The sequence below is a fragment of the Chrysochloris asiatica genome, unplaced genomic scaffold (assembly GCF_000296735.1).
Source record: "Chrysochloris asiatica unplaced genomic scaffold, ChrAsi1.0 scaffold00085, whole genome shotgun sequence".
Taxonomy (NCBI): domain Eukaryota; kingdom Metazoa; phylum Chordata; class Mammalia; order Afrosoricida; family Chrysochloridae; genus Chrysochloris; species Chrysochloris asiatica.
In genome coordinates, this window is record NW_006408603.1 from 845,276 (window position 1) to 867,498 (window position 22,223).

Consider the following 22,223-nt stretch of genomic DNA (forward strand, 5'->3'; position numbering starts at 1 on the left):
AACCCATAGTTGACCTATCACTGATTAAAGTTCTTGATGTGCTACTATACCCTGTGAAGTATTATACTGATTTCACATTGCCTAAATATGAATAATTTATTTCTAACCTTTAGATCAACCAAAGCAACTTGCTCTTTGACATCATTAATTTGCATTTACATGAATCAGAAGACATTTTATTACTGCTAGAGTGATGAAATTATAGACGTTTTCTTGTTGTTGTTGGGTCTATTGAATCAAGTCTGATTCATAGCAACCCCATGTATGTGACAGAGTACAACTGGCCCCATAGTTTTCTTTACTGAAGCAGATTGCCTTTTCTACCATAGATCCGTTAAGTAGTTTCAACCCAGCTATCTTTCAGTCAGCATTTGAGCATTTAACTGTTGCACCAGCAAGTATTATTAGATCAAATCCAAAAGTGTGAAGCATAAACTTTCACTCTAATAAAGTTTCTTAATTTTTATCTGGACTTTTACTATACTTGCAATATCTTCATTTTGTTCTACTTTACCCTTAGTATTCTGCTAAAACAAAAACCTTTCTCAACTACAGGGTTTGGTGATAGTTTTTGCTGTTAAGTGTCATTGAGTCAGTCCCCACTCATAGTGACTCTGAATAGGGTTTCCAAGGAGCAGCTGGTGGGTTTGAACTGTCAATCTTGTGGTTTGCAGTTTAGTGCTGATTCTACTGCGCCACACCAGGCACTTGCTGTTGTTAAGTGCCATGAAGTCAGTTCTGACTCGTAACAACCCTGTATAGGGTTTTGAGGAGCATACGTTGTTAAGTGCCTTCAAGTCCATTCCAAACCATAGCAACCCTGTATAGGGCTTCTGAAGAATAACTGGTGGGTTTGAACCTCCGACCTTTGATTCAAACTGACCTTATGGACAAGTGCATTATCATGCAGTGCCACACCAGGATAGACAACCCCAAATTCAATGATCCATTTTCTGTTTGCAGGTATTACCATTCAGCAAAATTTGACATAGGGAAATACTTCCACCTTCTTAAATCACTTTGTTCTCTAGGTTTCCATGACTTCTGGTTGTAAGTTTAGTCTGGCTCACTATGAACTTATGTGCAACAACAACAACAAAAAATATTTCTCAAATCCTGTGCCAAATGGACAATGTTCTGTTGTTATCAATGAGCTTTTCATTGGCTGATATTTGGCTGACTTAGTCTAGAAATTCTGCTGAAACTTATCCAACATGGGTGACTCTGCTAGTACTTGAAATAGCAGCTGGAATTTCTGACAGCATCTTGTCAATATACTGATGCATTTTTAAATTCTCTTCAGTAAAATTTCACTTGCATGTGGTATTAGTAATTTTGTTTAATGATTACCACATTCTGTGGGGTCACCTTTCTTTGTAATGGGCACAAATATAGGTCTCTTCGAATTGGTTGACCCAGGAACTGGCTTCCAAATTTCTTGGCAGAGATGAGTAGTAAGTGCCTCCAGTGCTGCCTCAGTTTGTTGTATTCCATCAATTGTATTCCATCAATTCCCAGAGCCTTGTTTTTTTTTTTTTTTTTCGTTTGTTTGTTTTTTAACCAGTGCTTGCAATGCAGCTTGAACTTCTTCCTTCAGTACCAGTGGTTCTTGATCATATGCTACCTCCTGAAATGGATAAACGTCAACCATTTCATTTTGGTATAGTGACTCTCTGTATGCTTTCCATCTTCTTTTTTTTTTTTTAAAGTTTTTATTGTGAATTATGTGGGTTTACGTGGGAGAACATCAGTTTTACATTCATCCTACCGTATTTCATTTCATTGCAATGATTACAATCCCCTACATGCATCATCATATCCAAAGGGTACACCACACAGGCCTGCCCCCACCCCCTGCACACAGCCCCTCCCTGAGTCCTGTGTCCCCAGCCACTCCATCTGCCCACGTCATCATCTCTGTCTCCATGCCTGGCATCACTGCCTCTCTGAGTACGGTCATGCTCTCCACTCTCCTTATTTGATGGTCCCAGGGACCTCCGCTCCTGGGCTGCAAAATCAATCACTCCCCTCCTTTTGGCAAAAAACATCTACCTCTACATTTCTGACCCTCACATTCAGTCCTGATGGCAATTATTCACTATTGTACCACAAGAGTTTTATCCCCATTTCCTTTCGCCAGCTCAGTCCCAACATATTGGAAATCATTCAGTGGAGGTTCTTCCTACCCCTGCCCTGTCTGGAACTAGGCTCCCTCTTGAAAGCTTGTAAGCCAGTCACTTCTTGCCTTTATAGGCAACCACCCCATTTTGGGTAGCCAATGTCTAAGTAGCCCATCCCTGTCAACCCTGTGTACTGATGGGGTGGGAGAGATCCTTGATGTAAAGATTTGCTCACTTTTTGAGCTACTACATCTATATGTATTGGTAAAATTCATCAAAATGTAGTGAGTTATTCTTTTTTTTTTTTTTCTTCCCTCTTCTTTCTACTTCTAGTCAAGTTCTGATCATCCAGCAATCGAAGTCAGGTCAAGTGGGTACTATCTGCAAGTATGGGTGTTCTTGTGTATCTACCCTCACTTCATATCAGCTGGACACTTCACTCTCTGCTCTAGTCCTCTGTGGCCATGTCACTACCTCTAGGCCCAGGAGTCCCAGGGTCTTGCAGTAACTGCTGGCCATCCAGATCTCCACCCAGGTTCACAGGAGTCTATTGAATGTGTTAGACTTAGATCCCAACTTCATTGCTGTTTTTTCCCCTTCTTCCCTTTGTCAGTGACCAACGTGGTCACCAGCCCAACCACTTGCCTGCTCGTGTATTCCCCTTGAATCTTACTCTTGGAAGGGAGTTTGCTCTGAGGGGACCCAACCACTTGCCTTGATGGTTCCCAGGCGAACAGCTTACTTGTTCTTGTAGTAATCAATCATACTGCCATTATTCTGATTTTTCCTGCTGGTCTTTCTTCACAAAGTATCTTCTGTTCTTCTAGCTGCTCCAGGCTGGTCTACTCATCTTTTTCAGTGGAAATTTCCCACCTCAGACAATTCTGGATGGGATTCTGGTTTCCACCTATGGTTTTATGCAATGCAAAAGCTCCACAGGAAGTCTCTTTCACTGGTCAGTTTCTAGCTCCCTTTAAAGTATTCCAATCAGTTATACGCTGAAGACGGACTTGGACTTACAAGCTTTCTATTGTGATATTTCTGACTATTCCTCCCCCCCCCCCCCACTCCAAGTGTGTATTTCACAATGGTAGGCAAGGGAAACCAAGATTCAAAAGACAGCCAAGCATCTTAACATTAGTGTCCTCTTTTACCTTTTCAAACCACACCTCAATCCCTGTATCCCGAAGCCCTGTTATTCCAAGGTTGTGCATACATCATCATTTACCTCTGTCCCACTTAGCCCATGAGAACCTGCCTAACTGTTCTCCCATCGCCTTATTCTTCTATTCCCCTCCCCTTTCTTGTGTATTGCCCACCACCACCACCACCAGCATCCAAGCTTTCCTGTGTCTATTCCCTACCCTGTGCTCTATCTTTTCCTTCCTCCCTCTCCTCCTCTCATCCCATACAGTCCAGTGATCAGCAATTATATATATATAGTTTTTTTTGGGGGGGTTCCCCTTTTGAGTGGATTTTTTTACTTAGTCTTTTACAATAATGGTCTTATGCAGTATTTCTCCTTTTGTGACTAATTTCACTCAGGATAATGTCAAGGTTCATCCATGCCATGCAGTGGCTTGCAGCTTCCTTGTTCTTCAAGGTAGCATAGTATTCCACTGTGTGTATGTACCACAGTTTGTTTATCCATTCTTCAATTGATGGGCACTTAGACTGTCTCCATCTTTTTGCTATTGTAAATAGTGCTGCTATGAACATTGGTGTCCATATATCTACTCATGTTATGGCTTGTATTTCTTTTGGATAAATACCGTATGCTGGATCATAAGGTATTTCTATTTCCAACCTTCTGAGGAAGTGCCATATTGCTTTTCAGAGTGGTTGACCATTTTGCAATCCCACCAACAATGTAGGAGGGTCCCAGTCTCTCTGCATCCTTGCCAGCATTTATTGTCCTCTACTTTTTTTATCTTTGCTGTTAGCTTTCCATCTTCTTTTGATGCTTTCTGCATCACTCAGTATTTTGCCCATGTTGTTATTGTTAAGTGTCATCAAGTTGGTTCCTACTCATAGCAAACTTGTACAGGGTTTCCAAGGAGTGGCTGGTGGGTTTGAAGTGCCAGCCTTGGGAGACGCGTGCTTATCCTACAGTGCCACACCAGGATTCCATATATTGGATAATGTTCCCAAAAAAAGATATATTGGATTGCTAACCCCCTGTAGAAGGTGCCCTGGTGGCACAGTGGTTAAATATTCAGCTGCTAACCTAAAAGTTGACAGTTTGAACCCACCAGCCTCTCCTCAGAAACCTATGCAGGGTTGCTAAAGTTGGAACTGACTCAACGGAAGTTAACAACAACAAAACTCAAGAAATCAAACAATGTATTGCATTGGGCAAATCTGTTGCAAAAGACCTCTTTAAAGTGTTAAAAACAACAACAACAAAGATGTCACTTTGAGGTGCATTTGATTCATGCTATGGTATTTTTGCCTCATGCATAACAAACTGTTTTTGTTAGGTTTCATTGAGTTGGCTTCAATAAACAGAGATCCTTTTGCACAACAAAATGAAACACTGCCTGGTCCTACACCATTCTCACAATTGTTATTATGCTTGAGCCCGTTGCTGCTGCCACTGTGCCAATCCATCTCTGGTCTAGAAGGATCCAGAAGAATCACCGCCTTTCAATTATGGTGGTAGCATAGAATATTGAACATACCATGGACTGCCATAAGAATGAACAAATCTGTCTTAGAAGAAGTACAATGCTAGAATACTCCTTAGAAGCAAAGATGGTGAGACTTCATATCACATATTTTGGACATGTTACCAGAAGGGACCAGTCCCTGGAAATCATGTTTAGTGCTCCTCCAGGGTCAGCGAAAAAGAAGAAAATGCTGAGCAAGAAAGACTGGCACAGTAGCTGCAACATGAGCTCAAACATAGCAACAACTGTGAAGCTAGTATAGTACCTAGTAGTGTTTCATTTGGTTGTACATAGGGTAGCTATGAGTTAGAACCAATCGAATGGCACCTAACACCAATCTTCATACTAGATCTAAAAATTGATCACTTACCTCCTCTGCTGTTCTCACACTTATTCAAGTTACTACTAACTGGTTCCCATTTTAGCTCTTTGTTCACTTTTCAGTCTACTCTCAATATAGTAGCTAGAAAGACTGTTAAAACATAAATCAGATCATGGTTATCCTCTACTTAAAACCATCCTCTGACTTCACATCTTATTCAGGGTAAAAACAAAAGTTCTTACAGTGAGCTATAAACGCTGACATAATCTGCCAACCCAAACTACTACTGACTATCTTTCTCTCCTTCTATTTCCTCTCTTGCTCATTAGCCTCCAGTATCACACTTACCTCCTTGCTGCTTCCCAAATACATTAAACCCACCCCATTTCTGGGCCTTTGTACTTTGTTCTCTCTGCCATGAATGTTCTTCATCCAGATATCTACTTACTATTTTCATCAGATTTTCACAAAAATATATCTTTTCAGTGAGGACCTCTCTACATAAATTACAAGCACTTCACAATCCATACTCTTCTTCCCCATTTTATTTTTTCCTTAGCAGTTATCATTAAGTAATATACTATAATTCTGCTTATTTTTTTTTTTTTTGTCTAGGTCATTCACTGGAATGTAAGATCCAGAAAAACAAGAGAATTTATTCTTGTTTTGTTCACTGTTATATTCCCTGATCTGTACCTGGTTCTTACTAGACACTCATAAATAGAGTCTTTCCGAAAGTCATGCTGGAATGGTCTTGTTCTCTAAACTAAAAGTCACTGGTCAAATTCATGAATAAAGAAAATAATCAAAAAAGTGTAAAACTCTACTAAAATGCTCTCAAGATTTTAAAAAGAAGCAACATTCTCAAAACGATAAAGGTTAGCTGTTTAGATGACTTCAAAAAATCAATATGACACATTTATTGCCACTCAAAATAATTTAATACTAAAAAATAAAGAGTAAATCTCAATAATATATTCCTAGCATTCAAAGGTTAACTTTTCAAATTTGAAAACTTAGTAAAAACAGTTTTCAAAAATACAAGAAAAAATAACAACAAAATATAATAATATAACTACTGAATACAATTGTAGTTTTCAGGTTGTTGTTGTTGTTGTGAAGTGCTATCAAGTCAGTTCTGACCCGTAGCGACCCTGGATAGGGTTTCTGAGGAGCAGTTTTCAGGTACTATGTAGTTATTTTCTACTCAGGACAAAATACAAATAAGCAAATTATTCATATTAAGTAAAAAAAAAGTATCAATCTCAATCGCCAGATAAAGATTGGCTCTTTGGAAAATAAGAAAAGTAACATTAATTTGCTATTATTAGGATCCTTAATTACACTGATATTCTGAAATTAAGCAAACAGCTTTTCTGCTTCCTTCAATTTTTTTTTCCTATCCATTTTAGAAACTGCAGCCCAACGATCCTCCCGTATTTTTCGTATAACTCCAAACTTCATTGTGGATCCAGGGGTTGTTAGAGATGAAGGGTTCTGGATAGAAAATAAAATAATGTCTTAATAGGTTTAATTTTAAAATAAGGTCTAGCTTTTAAAATTTGCTTTCTGAAATAAACTTTAAAAGTTACCTGCTTTGGTGTTGTGACAGACGGTTGAGAATCTGGTGGATGATTATTTTTGTATAGTTTTTTTAATGTCTCTTCCTCTGAAACCATGCTCTTGAAGAAAAATAGAAAAAATTAAATTTTGAGGCTAGCATCATTAATACTATATTATTTAAATTTTGTCTACATATAACATATAAGGAGAAAACAGAAAGGAAGAAAGCAGAAAGAAGTAGGAGAAAGAAGAAAAAGGTATAAGAAAAAAGACAATAATAAAAAAATATATTTCAATCTGCTAAATATCGTAGTGGTTACGAATCGGGCTGCAAACCTTAAGGTCAACAGTTTGAAACTACCAGCTGATCTGCAGGAGAAAGATGAGGCTTTCTGCTCCCGTAAAGATTTACAGCCTTGGAAACCCTGTACAGGGTCGCTATAAGTCGGAACTGACTCCACGGCACATAACCACCAACAACCAAGTAAGGACTGGGATCTTGATTCTATTTTATTCGCCAAAATTTAATTCCTGAAGCTAAGAAAATTTCATACATGTCTAAAAGCTTCACGTGATTATGAAATGTGTTTTTAGACTAGTTTAACATGACGTGTGATTCTATATCTACTCTTCACTTTTTAAAAAAAATCTACTATTGGATTATCTTGTGCATTACAATATGTCTGGAAGTAACAAATGCCAAGATACAAGGCAAGAGCAATGCTGACTGTGATGGTTAAGGTTATGCTTCAATTTGGCTTAGCCATCACTGTTAGTGGCTTGGTAGTTAAGTAATAAAATAATTTGGCAGTTATGCAACAATGTAATTTGACAGTTATATAATGGTAAGAGTCCTGGTGTGGTGCTGTGGATTAATGTGCCAGACTGCAAAGCTGTTTAAACTGCGAGGTCGGCAGTTCAAGCTCACCAGTTGCTCCTTGGAAACCCTCTTCAGGGTCACTATGGGTCGGAACCGACTTGATGGCACTTAACAGCAACAACAACAACATAATGATATCATTTGATAATAAGTAATGTAGTTGGAGTCCTGGTGTGGGGCTGGGTTAATGCACTGTACTGCAAAGTATAGTTTTTTTAAATGTCTCTTCCTCTGAAACCATGCTCTTGAAGAAAAATACAAAAAATAAAATTTATTTATTTATGCGAGGTTAGCAGTTCTAGCTCACCAGCCACTCCTTGGAAACCCCATACAGAGTCGCTATAGGTCAAAACCAACTCGATGGCAGTTAACAACAATAATGATGTAGTTAGTAATCCACCATTGTGGGATCTGATATGGTCATCCTCAATTTTTGCTTAATGCCAATTTTCATATAACAACCTGGTCTTTTGAACCAAACAACGTCAAAAAGTAAGGAGTGTTGTTAATTGCTGTCAAGCTGGTTCTGACTGATGGTGAAAGTTTCCAAGGAGCAGCTGGTGGGTTTAAACCACCAACCTCGTAGTTGCCAGTCCAGTGCTTATCCTATAACATCACACCAGGACTCCAAGGAGTGTGTGTACTGAAATATGTTTATTAAACATTCTGAATTATTCTAAGATTAGCTAGGAAATGTACCTAAATTCACACTGCTAAAAAAAAATTCCAACCCTGGAATGCATAATTCCTGAACCCTTTCTCTTTCTACTGATTTTCATTATATTTTTTACTATCTAGACTACTGCTTCAATTAGCAGTTATCACTTATAGTGAAAAACATGGGTTATGAAACATTGTTGTTGTTGTGAAGTGCAGTCGAGTCAATTCCGACCCATAGCAACCCTGTATAGGGTTTCCGAGGAGCAGCTGGTGAGCCTGAACCACCGATCTTGCAGTTCAAATGGCTTTGTAGTCTGGCGCATTAACCCATAGCGCCACACCAGGACATAGTGTTGTTCAAATTTTGGCTTCTTGCCTTACTGGCTATGTGATAGAGAACAAGGTATTTGCATGACTCAATTTGTTGCTGTTGTTAAGTATCATCAAGTCAGTTCCAGCTCATAGCGACCCTGTATAGAGTTTTTGAGGAGCAGCTGGTAAGTTTGAACCACAGACCTTGCAATTCAAACCGACCTTACAGTCTAGCACATTAGCCAGGACAACGTTGTCTATATGGCAACAGTATGGAATTGTTTTAAGAAAGAAATGAAGTAATCTATTTAAAGTGATTAGGAGAGTGCCTGACACACTATCTTAATTATTAAAATGTTAATCATTTATATAAGAGGGTTATACTAAAGTCTTTATAAATTACCTTCAATAGCTAGGGTTTTAAGATTTTAACTACTCATTATTCCAGAACAAATGGAAATACAGAGCTCCAAAGCAGTACAAAAGCTTGAAGGAGCTTAAAAGAGTAAGATTCACAAGACAAATTACTTAGCTGAAATTTAAAAAAAAAAAAAAGGTGTATTGTTCCATTTTGTATGTTAAGGTTTATCTATTTTAAATTAATTTATCCTCAATCATCATTATGACTTTACAGAATACTTATATGTGTAAATATACTCATGGTGGTGGTAATATACCATGGAATGGGTTCCAACTTATAGCAATCCTGTACAGGGTTTCTGATGCTGTAAATTTTTACAGGAGCAGAAAGCCTCATCTTTCTCCTGAGCAGTGACTGGTAGAATCCAACTGCTGACCTTTTGGCTAGCAGCCCAACATAATAAGGATCAATTAGTGATACAAAGTATTAATGTAAATAACATCCTTAAACATGCTATCATTAATATATTAATTCTTTAAAAAGTAATAGAATGTTGAAGTTGTCAATGAATATATTGGTATAAATATAAACTAGTAAGTGATGTAAAATAAAGGAACATATAAAATGTACAAAGTGAAGGGATCCCAGAATAACAGAATTGGCTGTAGCAGAATGAAAATATTTACTTTACCATTCTTAGAAAAACAAAACAGAAAATAAAACTGATTATTATACCCAGTATTTTTCAAATGCCAGGATTTCTGAAATTTGTGACAAATTAGGTTAAACCCTAATTTCTTTAAAATGTTGCAAAAACATAGGGCTCTGTGTATAGTAGAGTCCTACTGTATTTCAGTATTTCAGTGATAGACAGCATGTCCATATACTATATATAAATAAATAAATAAATAAATAAATATATATATATATATATATATATATATAATAAATGTAGCTTATTGATAATATTTTTACCAAAAGATCAGTTGTTTCTGAACTATCTGAATTCATATCAAATTCAAAGACCATTTTTCTCTTTTTATTACTTTCTTCAACAGATAATTTCTGGTTTTCTCTTGGCTGCATTTTTACTTTTGTTGGAGTCTTCACAGTATATGTCTATCACAAAAAACAAAACAATACATTATCACATCAAATCAAATTAATATTATTTTTAAAAGAACTTTAAAAACCATTTCAAGACAATTTGAGGTTTCAGCAATCAAGAAATCACAAGAAAGCAATCAAGCAATATGATGAGACATTAGGATAAAAATTTAGTCAAGATGTTTTTGATACTAGAAATTTTAGAACTTTCCTCAAAATTTTTACAATAACGCAGTCTCTTTATCTTTCTCTGCAACTTATTGAAGAAAATAATGGTAGAGAGAGACTCTACTTTCAGCAGTCAACAATCATAAGAGCAACATTAATTTTTCTCAACATGACTAAAAACAGAATTGAGTTTTACTCTCTCTACAAAAACCCTCACTGCTTTATGAGACAACATATTTGTTTTTTTGTTTTATTAATAAGGTAACTTACATTGTTGTTGTTATTGCCATGAAGTCCGTTTCAACTCATAGCGACCCTGTACAGGGTTTCTGAGGCCGTAAATCTTTACGGGAGCAGAAAGCTTCATCTTTCTCCCATGGAATAGCTGGTAGTTTCGAACTGCTGACCTTGCAGTTCACAGCCTGATTTGTAACCACTACACTACCAGAACTCCTTAGTCAATGATATTTAGTAATCCATGTTATCCTGAAATTTTCATAATTTTAATCATCTTTTTAAAAAGCAAGAACAGTGATATCAGTGAAAATGGTAGGGAGTAAGGATGTTCCAAAATTCATCCCTCTATAAAAGAAATATAAACACTGGCAAAAATTATCAAAATCAACTTTTCAGAACTCTGCAAATTAACCAAAGGGATTGAGAGTGTTTATTCAAGAACAGCTGAATTTCAAAAAGAACAGTAGAAACAGAAAAAACTATGAAAGAATCAACAGGACAAGAAGCTGGTTCTTTGAAAGGATTAACAAAATTGACAGACCACTGGCAACCCTAACAAAAGAAAAGAGGGAAAAGACACAAATAACATACATTAGAAACCACATGGGCAATGTCACAATGGACCGAAAGGAAATCAAAAGTATAACAGAATACTATGAAAAGTTGTACTCCGACAAATTTGAAAACTTAGGAGAGATGGATACATTTTTAGAAAAACACGACCTACCTAAACTTACACAGAGTGAAGCAGAAAACCTGAACAGACCCATAACTAAAGAAGAAATTGATCAGGTCATCAAAAAATTCCCAACAAAAAGAAGTCCAGGCCCAGGTGGCTTGAGGAGGGGAGCAATACACAAGGGGAGGAATGGAAGACCAAGATGTATGGGAAAACAATTAGGCAGGTTTGCATAGGCTAAGTGGGACATAGGTAAATAATGATATATGCAAATCCTTGGAACAACAGGGCTCTGTGATACAGGGATTGAGACCTGGTTGGAATGGGCAAAAGGGGAGATATAATGTTAAGATGCTTGGCTGTCTTTTGAATCTTGGTTTCCCTGGCATACCATTATAAAATAGATACTTGAAGGGAAGAGAAAAGAATAGACAGAAATATCACCACAGAATGCTTGTAAGTCTGTCTTCTACCTATAACTGATTGGAATACCTAAAATGGGACTACAATGTGCCCAGTGAAGGAGGTTTCCTGGGAGCCTCTGCATTACATAAGACCATAGGTAGAATCCTGAACTACATCCAGAATCTTCCAAGGTAGGAAATTTCCACTTGAAAGGACAAGCAGACCAGCCTGGAGCAGCTAGAGTAACAGAAGATACTTCTTGAAAGAAAGACTGACAGAAATAATACAAAATATGAACAGCAGTCCTACTGATTACTACAAGAACAAGCAAGTTGCTCACCCAGGAGACATCAAGGAGAGTGGTCAGGTCCCCTCAGGGCAAACTCCCTTTTAAGACTGAAACTCAATGGGAATACACGAGCAGACATGCACTCTCATTGGTGACCACATTTGTCACCGATAAGGGGAAGTGAGGGAAATACAGCAATGAAGCTGCAAGCTAAGCCCTACAACGGTCAATAGACTCCTGTGAACCTGGGTGGAGACCTGGTTGGACAGCAGTGTGGCACGACCTGGAGACTCTTGGGCCCAGAGTCAGTGACATAGCCACAGAGGACTAGAGTGGAGAGTGAAGTATCCAGCTGTTAAGAAGAGAGGGCATATGAATACGAACATCCACATTTTCAGATAATACCCATTTGACCTGGCTTCAATGGCTAGATGATCAGAGCTCAACTAAAAGAAGAAAGAAGAGGGAAAAAAGAGTAATCTGATACAATTTGATGAACTTCACCTACACCTATGGATGCAGTAGTCCAAAAGAGGGAACAAATCTTTATAGCGAGGATCATTTCCACCCTCCTCCATACACCGAGTAGACAGGGATGGGCAACTTGGACATTGGCTACCCAAAAAAGGGGAGGGGGAATACAAAGGCGAGAAGTGACTGGCTTACAAGCTTTCAAGAGGGAGCCTAGATCCAGAGGGTGTGGAGGAAGGTGGAATCTCCACTGAGTAGTATCCAATCTGTCTGGTCAGGGCTGATGAAAGGAGATGGAGATAGGTCTCTTGCGGTACAATAGTGAATAATTGTTATCAGGACTGATTGTGAGGGTTGGAAATGTAAAGGTAGACATTTTGTAGCAAAAGGAGGGGAGTGATTGACTTTGCAGTCTAGGAGCAGAGGTCCCAAGGGAGAAGAGTGGAGAGTGGGATCCTACCCAGAGAAGCAGTGACACCAGAGATGGAGGCAGAGACAATGATGGGGAGAGATGGAGTGGCGGAGGACTCTAGACCCAGAGAGCGAGAGAGGCTGTGTGCTGATGACCAGGGAGAGGCTTACAGGGTATACCCTTTGGTTGGTTGATGATGCACGGAGGAGATTGTAACCATGGCAATGAAATGATATATGATAGGATGAATGTAAAGCTAATGTTCTCTCATGTAAACTATCACATAATTCACAATAAAACATTTTTAACAATTAAAAGGTAAGCTTTATTTTAATTGTGCCTAGTTTTATATCCAGTTCTCCAGCAGATGTGCAATAAAGCCCTCATTGCCAGTCAGTCTGGCAGTCACCAGAAGAAGCAGAACACAGTTAGAGATCTTTCAAAGCCTCATTCCCCCAAAATTGGCATTATTTGACCTACTGGCTGGTTTTCTTGAAGACTGCACTTACAAGGCTTTCTGTATTTGACCCGACTTTAATTTGTTTACTGCAAAACACTTCTCCCTGGGAATGTGGTAGGAGAAGCATTTGTTGAAAACAATTACAAGCAATTATTATAACTTTGCAACTGCTTGAGTCAATGATTCATAATTGAGGCAAACAATGTTGTTGTTGCCATTAAGTTGATTCTGAGTCATATATGTAGAGTAGAACCACTTCATAGTGCTTTTTTTCAAAACTGTAACCTTTTAGAAGCAGATCGCCAGGCCTGTCTTCCAAGGAGGTCTAGCAGGTTTGAAATATCCACATTTCAGCTCGTGGTTGAGTATTTAACTTTCTGCACTGTCATAGACTCTTGAGACAAACAACAAATTAACAACAACAACAAAAAAAAAAACTAAAAGGAAATATGGGGCACAATATGTGCACAGGTGCTTTGAAAAGCTCTGACATGTATTTACAAGACTTTTGTATGCCTAGGAAGGACTTGAGAAACCCTAAGCTATCACCTCTGACTGACTTTAAGAGTTAGCATAAGCAGGATTGGAAGGGTAAGGCAGAATCATCAAGTGCCTGACTGAGCATTTATGATACATTTCAAAATGCACATAGAGCCTCTCAGTTAAAAGCTTGAAGATTTATTTATTCCAGGTATTTAAGGAAATCCCTGTCTAAATATTACCTGAATACCAAGCTAACCAAGTATATACTTTAGTTGTACTCACAAAAAAGAATACATGCTGTACAGAATTAGTTCAGAAAAAGTGACTAAACAAAAAATAAGAGCTACAGAAGGGTATGGGAGGAAGTGTGAGAGTACACCCACAAATATATAAAGGTTTGAGAGATGCTATTTGTACTTGGATATTTACTTTTGCTGTAAGAATATCCATGAATGTAGTAGAGTATACTGAAGGCAAAACCATAAAAACTTCTCAGGCATTACCAAAACCCTTGAGGAAATGAATTGTTTGACTGGAGTCTCAAGACCATAGTCTCAGAGACACCTAGATCAACTGGCATAACATAGACCACAAAGACAATGTTGTATATCCTACTTTTATGAGTAGCAACTGGGATCTTAAAAGCTTAAAGGCCATCTAAGGTGCAACTGGAGTCCTGGTGTAGCTCTGTGGGTTAATGCGCTGGACTCGAAAGTCAGCTAGAAATGCAAAGTTGGCGGTTCAAGATCACCAGCTGCTCCTCGGAAACCCTATACAGGGTTGCTATGAGTCAGAGTCGACTTGACAGCACTTAACAACAACAAGGTGCAACAATTGATCTCTCTATGTGCTGAGGGAAAAAGAATGATGAAAATTGAAGACACCTGGAATCAATCAGCCCAAAAGACCATCAGAACACATGAACATAAGTCCCCATGATCCTGAAACCAGAAGTAGTAGACAGTGCACAGCTCTCACTATCAACTGTTCTGAAAGAGATCACATTAGAAGGTACTAGACAGAGTGGAAGAAAATGTGGACCAAATATCAAATTTATAAAAGGATTAGGGTGACTGGTCAGAAAGAAACTGAAGGAGCCCAAGACTATGACCATTTGTCATCCTATAAGGTCTTGAACTGAACTCACCCTCAAGGTTCAATTTTCAGCCAAGCAATAGATAGGTATATAAGGAGGAAAACACAAGTGAGGTATTCACACCATGGAATGGTCAACCATTCAAGATCAAAAGGGCAGTATCCATGTAAAGACAAAATTCAGAAGGGTTGGGAAAGAAGATAGAATGGAAATGAGAATCACAGGAAAGAAGCAGTATAACTGATGTTACATGGAGGGGACTGAAATCATTGGAATGAAATGAAGTGCATGATCTGTTGAATGTCAGATTGATTACTTGCTCTGTAAACATTCACTTAATTCACAATAAAAAGTTAAAAAGAAAATAACAGCTACATAAATCAACAGCAATAAATCCTAGACAGAAGGGAAATTCTGATTCCCAGGGTTATCACAAATTTTTATTATATAAAAATATTTCGTTTCCAAGAAAAAAGTATAAGACATACAAAAAGCAAGGACAGGCCTTACTCAGGTTTCAAAGTCTCTGAGGAATCCTAGATAAAGATTTTAAATGAACTATTTTAAGTATCTTCAAGAGTTAAAGAAAACTATACATAAAGAACTATGAAAAGTAACACCTCACTAAATATATGATAAATAAAAATATCAAATATATATTTTAAAAGAAGTAAAAAGAAATTCTGGGGTTGAAGGACAAGTAAATAAACAATTTACTAGAGGGGCAAATTTGAAAAGAAGAATTAAAAACTGGCAAAATAAAATCAAGTCAATTGAGATTACCCAGTCCTAGAAAAAGAAAGTAAAACAAAGAAAGATGAAAAGCTCAGAGACTTGTGGGACACCACTTGTTGTGTTGTTAGGTGCCATCGAGTAATTTCTGACTCATAGTGACCCTATACCCAACAGAATGAAACACTATCCAGTCCTTTGCCATCATCACAATTGTTGATACATTTGAACCCATTGTTGCTGCCACTTTGTCAATACATCTTCTTGCAGGTCTTCCTCTTTTTCACTGACCCTCCACTTTACCAAGCATGATGTCCTTCTCCCAGGACTGATCTCTCCTGATAACTTGTCCAAAGAATGCTTGTGAGGAGCACTCTGGCTGTGCTTCTTGCAAGACAAATTTGTTTGTTCTTCTGACAGTCCATGGTACCTTCAATATTCTTCTCCAACACTACAATTCTTCTACATTAATTCTTCTACAGTCTTACTTATTAATTGTCCAACTTTCACATGCATATGAGATGACAGAAAATACCATGGCTTGGGTCAGGCACACATTAGTCCTCAAACAGACATCTTTACTCTTGATGCAGCAGATTTGTCTAATGCAATACATCATTTTATTTCTTGACAGCTGCTTTCATGAATGTTTGATTGTAGATCCAAGCAAAAGTAAGTCTTTGACAATTTCAATCTTTTCTCCATTTATTGATACCATTTACTAGTCCAGATGTGAGGATTTTAATTTTGTTTACATTGAGATACAATCCATACTGAAGGCTGTGGTCTTTAATCTTCATCAGTAAGTATGTCAAGTATTCTTAACTTCCAGCAAGCAAGGTTGTGTCATCTGCATATCACAGTTTGTTAACGAGCCTTCCTCAAATTCTGACGCCATGTTCCTCTTCATGTAATCCTGCTTCTTAGATTATATGTTCAGCATACAGATTCAATAAGTATAGTGAAAGGGTATCCCTGGCACACACCTTTCCTGACTTAAAAATTTCCAGTATCTATTCTATTCAAACAACTATCTCCTGGTTTATGTACAGGTTCCTCATGAGCACAATTGGTGGTGATGTGGTGGTTTTTTGCTGTGGAGTCAGTTCAACTAAGTGTTCTGAAATACCCATTTTGCAACTAGCAAGAGAAAAGCATCTTATCACGTACAAAGAAACCTCAATAATCTTAGCTGATTTTTTATCAGCAGCCAGGGATGATAGAGGCATATTCAAAGTGCTGAAAGAAAAAAAAAAAAAAATGTCAAATACAAATTCATACCTAGAAAAATTATCCTTCAAAAGAGGAAGGAAATTTTAAAAAGATAAACAAAATAATGAGAGAACCGATTGCTTGCAAATATGTAGTGCTTCAAGATAAAATAAAAAACATTAGACAAGAAAACATTAGACAATAACTCAACCAAATGAAGAAAAGAAGGAGCATCAATAAAGATAACTGCATGGGTAAATATATGATAAAATGTATATTTGTAACTCTTTTTTTTCCTGAGTTAAAACACAAATGCATAAGGAAATAATTGTGTTGATGAGCTTATAATAGACTTACAATGCATAAATCTATAGTCAGTGAAGAAAGGATGGGGGAGATAATGAAGTTGTATCATAGCAGTTTTTGTATATTATTACAATTATGCTGATATTACTACAAATTAGATCCTTTAAGATGTCAAAACTGTAATCTTCAAGGCAATCACTAAGAAAATAAACTTTAAAGTATAGCAGAATAAACAAGGAAATTAAAACATCATAGTAAAAAATACCTATTGAATACATAGAAGTTATGCTGGTGTGTTCTTAGGCATTCACCACCTATCTCCCAGTGGGTGTGATAGAGACTATAAGTGTATACACAAACAGAGAATTGTATATAAACTTATAGTCTGTATCACACCCATTGGGAGACAAGTGGTGAATGCCAAAGAACACACCAGTATACAATTATTAATTAAATATAAATAAATGACATCACAATGTCTTGGAAACAACAGACAATTTCAGCCTACATGAAGAAACAAGGCAGAGTGCTCAAACAAGTGACCAAAATATACAGTCAGAAACTATAATGCCAGAAATGGTACTGGAACTACAACCTGATAAGGAATTTAAAAGAATGATGCTTAGATACGGTCAGCCGATTGAAAGAATGATTGGAAAAGCTTCACATGAAGCAAGGAGAACACAGAAGAAAACTAGAATAATTCAGGAAAGCATTAAAAGAACAAATTGAAAAAATAAATGAAAAACTGAAATCCTACAAAACCAGCAAATAAAAATCCAGAAGATTTATACCACAATTTCAGAACTAGATTCATTGAAGGGGTAAGAGAAGTAGAATGGAATCAATGAAAAGCCAGATTGGTGAACTTGAAGACAAATCTCTCAATATATATCAGCTAGAGAACAATCAAGAAAAGAACAAAAAGTTCAAAGAAAACACAAAAATTATGTGGGACACCATAAGAGGAATTAATTTATGTGTCATCAGAATTCCACACAGGAAGAGAAACAAAAAACTACAGAGAAAACTGTCAAAGAATTGTTGGAAGAAAGCTTCCCTAACGTCATGAAAGATGAGAATCTATGCATTCAAGAAGCTGAATGAACTTCAAACAGAATAGACCCAAAAGAAAATCACCAAAACATAATCAAACTCACAAAACCAAAGACAAGAAAATAATCCTAAGAATAGCTTGAGAAAAACAAAAAGTCACCTGCAAAGGGGAACTAATAAGACTACCTGATTTCTCATCAGAAACCACCCAGACAAGAAGATAATGGGATGACATATATAAAATTCTGAAAAAAATAAAACTGTCAATATCCAGCAAAATTATACTTCAAGTAGACAGTGAAATTAGGACATTTCAAGATAAACTGTAGTTAAAATAATTTGTAAATCTACACCAGTTTTACAAAAAGTACTAACAGGAATTATTTGGACAGAGAATTAACAACAGTAGATAACAACCTGAGATTAATATACATGACTATATCACCCAGAACTCAACCCAGATATGTTGTTAAGTGACGTCAAATTGGTTCCAACTCCTAACAACTCTGTAGAGGGTTTCCAAGGCTGTAAATCTTTGTGGGAGCAGAAAGTGTCATCTTCCTCTCAAGGAGTAGTTGGGGGACTTGAACTGCTGACTTTGTGATTCTCAGTCCAGTGCTTATCCTACAAAGCCACTGCACTGAAGTACCCAAAGTAAAACAAATCTTTAAGACTGAAAATAGGGAGCCAGAGTCATCAGTTTGTAACAACAAAAACCTCACCAAGCAAACAGAGGGAATAGTGTAGTTATAGAACTTCCAAATAAAAAGCAAATCAAGTATAGTTCATTAAAACAGAAAATCATGTAAGTACAAATAAACTTAACTTAACCCTAAATCTAATTAAACCCTAAAATCTTGTGGGTCAAATTGACCTTGCAGTCAAGTGCTTTATCCCACAGCATCTTTTTTACTTTATGATTGTGATTGTGTTGTTGCTATTGCAATTTAAATCTGGTTCTTTTCGGTTTTCTTGGTCTGCTTTCCTTTGACTATTTCCATATTTCCATATCTGGGTTCAGTCATGGGATACTTGACTGATATTAACACATATGTTAGTCTCAGGCTGTTGTCTGTCTGCTCTTAGTTCTTTGTCCAAAGAATGCCATTTAGTATTTTTTGTGAGGTTGGTATGTTTTTTACAACTTCTTTTAATTTCTGTTTATCTGTAAATGACATAATTTCACATCATATTTGATGGACAATTTTGCTGGATATAGGATTCTTGGGTGGCAATTTTTTTTCTTTCAGAGATTTATATTTGCCATTCCATTGTCTTCTTGTCTGCATGATTTCTGCTGAAAAACCGTGTCTTATTAGTAGGTAAATTTTTCCTCACATGCTTTCAGGATTTTTTCCTTATGTTTGGTTTTGAAATATTTGATTATAAGTCTTGGTGTTTTTGCCTTTGGGGGTCTATCCTGTTTGGAGCATGCTAGATTTCTTGAATAGCTATCGTCTCATCTTTTATGACATTGCAGAAGTTTAATTTCAACAACTCATGGAAAAGATTCTCTATGGAGATTTCATCTCATCCTGTTCTGGAATTCTAATCACATGTAAATTAATCCTTTTGATAGTGTCCTGCATAAATCTTAGGCTTTGTTTTGTTGTTGCTGTTGTTCTTTTTTCAAATTGTTCCTCTAGCAAATGAATACTGAGAGATTTTTCTTCCAGTTCAGCAATTCAGCCTTCCATTGCTTCAATTCTACTTCTTTGCCCTATCAGTGTATTACTTATTTCTGAAGTCTCATTGTTAATCTTCTGACTTCCTGATTGCTGTTTTTGTATGACTCCATTTTTTTCATTTTGTCCATTTGTTTCCTGACTTCTTCTTATATTTTGTCCAAGTTTTCCTTGATTTAATCTGTAGTTTTCTTGATCACTCTTTCAAGTCAAGAAGTTGCCTTATTAGCATTCCTTTGAATTCCTTATCAGGTAGTTCCAATACCATTAGTTTTTTCCTTTTGGTCACTTGTTTGAGGCACTCTGTCTTGTTTGTGTATTGTAAAATTGTCTGTTTTCTCCAAAACATTGTGATGTTGTATTTATATTTGATTGATGATTGTATATTTAATGTATTCTCAGGTATTCACCACCTATCTCCTGGTGGATGTGATAAAGACAGAAAGTATCAATATAGTTAGCTCTTTGCTCACTGTGTAGCATAGTTCAGGGTGGGTACATATGCCTCCAAAAGCAGGGGTGCTACGCTTGGTGCCTTTCCACAGGACTAGAGACTTGGGGTGCCACTGACTGTTGGGTTGGCAAGGATGGGGACTGGCCTCCAGCTACCAGGGGAGCATGCGACCAAGGAAGAGCTGAACCCCCTTGCCACCAATATCCAACTGCATCCTGTCCCTACAGGCTGCTGTACTGACAGCTGCTCACAAAAGCCCAAGATGCCTGCGCAGCTCCACACCAACCCACAGTCCATCTGTTTTTCTTCTCACTGGCTATTCCTGTTCAGCCTCCTCTTTCGGTCAGCACTCAATCCACCACTCTGTCCTATACCCTGATGCTCAGGGTTCCAGGATTATCATCTGTATTTGTTTCACTCAGTCTACCATGTCTTTGTTGTAGTACATCTACCTACTCTGCCATTTAGTCTCAGCTACCTCCAAGAGTATTCTTATAGAATCTAGGCATACCTTCAATAAATGTAGACTGGCCATCTCATTTCTAGGTTGAATATGAACCTAGGCAAATTTACTTATATGTTCTGGCTTAGGAGAGGGAAAGGAAATTAGAGAGCGATGGATGGCAGAAAGGTAAAAGGAAGCAAAAGTAGGACATCTTGCACTACCAGTTAGTATGGCAAGGTTATGACTCCCGGATTAAATAAATGTGCACTGTGGAAGATAGCTTAGACTGAGATAGTGGACAGTGGCACCTACCTCAAGAAGGAGGGCTACAAATTAAGCAGTTCCAAAATCAAGATGATGTGGAATAAACAGCAAGAAGAGGTTGAGTGAGATGATACTGGAAAACCAAATCAGAACCAGATTTCCCACATCAGGAACCTATGCACTGGTGAATGACCAGCAAGTTATGGATCAGCAAGACTGTGGGTAAATGTAGACAGTGATTTTAAAAAAAAAAAACAAACATAAAACACCGAAAGCACTTCATGATGATGTTGTTGTTACATGCTGCCACTGAGTTGCTTCTCATTGATGATACCGCCACAAAACTGAAACTTTCAAGAAAGAAATTTTGCAAAATTATAAAAAAGAGACAGGGCTTGCTGGTCGGAAAGAAGCCAGAAGAACCCAAGACTATGACCTGTGAACACCCTTCTGGTCTGGAAAGGCACTCACCCTCATGGTTCAATTTTCAGCCAAGCAGTAGATAGGTATATAGAGAAACAGCATCACTATAAGATATGCTCACCATGGAATGGCCAATAATTCAAAATCAAAAGGGCAACATTTACCTAAGGAAAAAATTGAGAAGGGATAGGAGAAGGATGGAGTGGAAATAGGAATCACAGGGAGGCAGTGGAATAAATGTTGTTGCATGGAAGGGACTGTAGTCATTGAGATGAAACAAAGCATATGATTTGTTGAATGTAAAACTATGATCTTGTCTGTAAACCTTCACTCAATTCACAATAATTTTTTTAAAAAAATAAATTAGTTTTATGTGTATTAAGTATACTAACGAATTGTTGTTGTTGTTAAGTGTCATCAAGTCAGTTCAGACTCATAGTTACCCTGTATAGGGTTTCCGAGGCGTAGCTAGTGATTTTGAACTGTGGACCTTATGGTTCAAACTGACCTTTTGGTCTAGTGCTTTACCCTACTTTTCCACACTCAAATACTATATCTGATTTTTTAAACTAATACCAGAAACTTGTTTTAACTAAAAAAAAAGATATTACTATCATGGAAATGTTAGCAACCAACCTTTAGTAATGGTGTAGATAAAGCACTTTTAGCAGATGACCACAAATAGTCTCTCTTATCTATGGATTTGCCATGACCAGCTGATGTGACATTTCTAGATACATTTTGTGAAGAAGCTACTTTAGAATCAATTTTCCGGTAAATACCTTCAGGTATTTCCAATAAAGATGTCTGCGTTTTCTGCATTGAACAACAAAAGTGAATAAAGTCATAATTAAATATCATCCTAATTATTTGTTTACAGTGTATCAACTAGTAGAAATAACACTGAAGTAAACTATAATTTACCCCAAAATTTAGAATTAATTGGATAAGA

At 37.2% G+C, this 22,223-nt stretch overlaps 1 protein-coding gene across 1 annotated transcript in view; it reads right to left on the reverse strand.

The window, feature by feature from the left end:
- Positions 1-6,383: 6,383 nt before the first annotated feature.
- Positions 6,384-22,223, reverse strand: part of SYCP1 (synaptonemal complex protein 1) — a 152,924-nt gene continuing 137,084 nt past the window's right edge. The window contains exons 28-31 of the mRNA XM_006865869.1: positions 21,908-22,087; positions 9,863-10,006; positions 6,704-6,793; positions 6,384-6,608 (exon numbers count right to left, since the gene is read on the reverse strand). Of these exons, the coding sequence (XP_006865931.1) occupies positions 6,471-6,608; positions 6,704-6,793; positions 9,863-10,006; positions 21,908-22,087 (552 nt within the window). The 3' untranslated portion in view covers positions 6,384-6,470. The remainder of the gene's footprint in view (positions 6,609-6,703; positions 6,794-9,862; positions 10,007-21,907; positions 22,088-22,223) is intronic.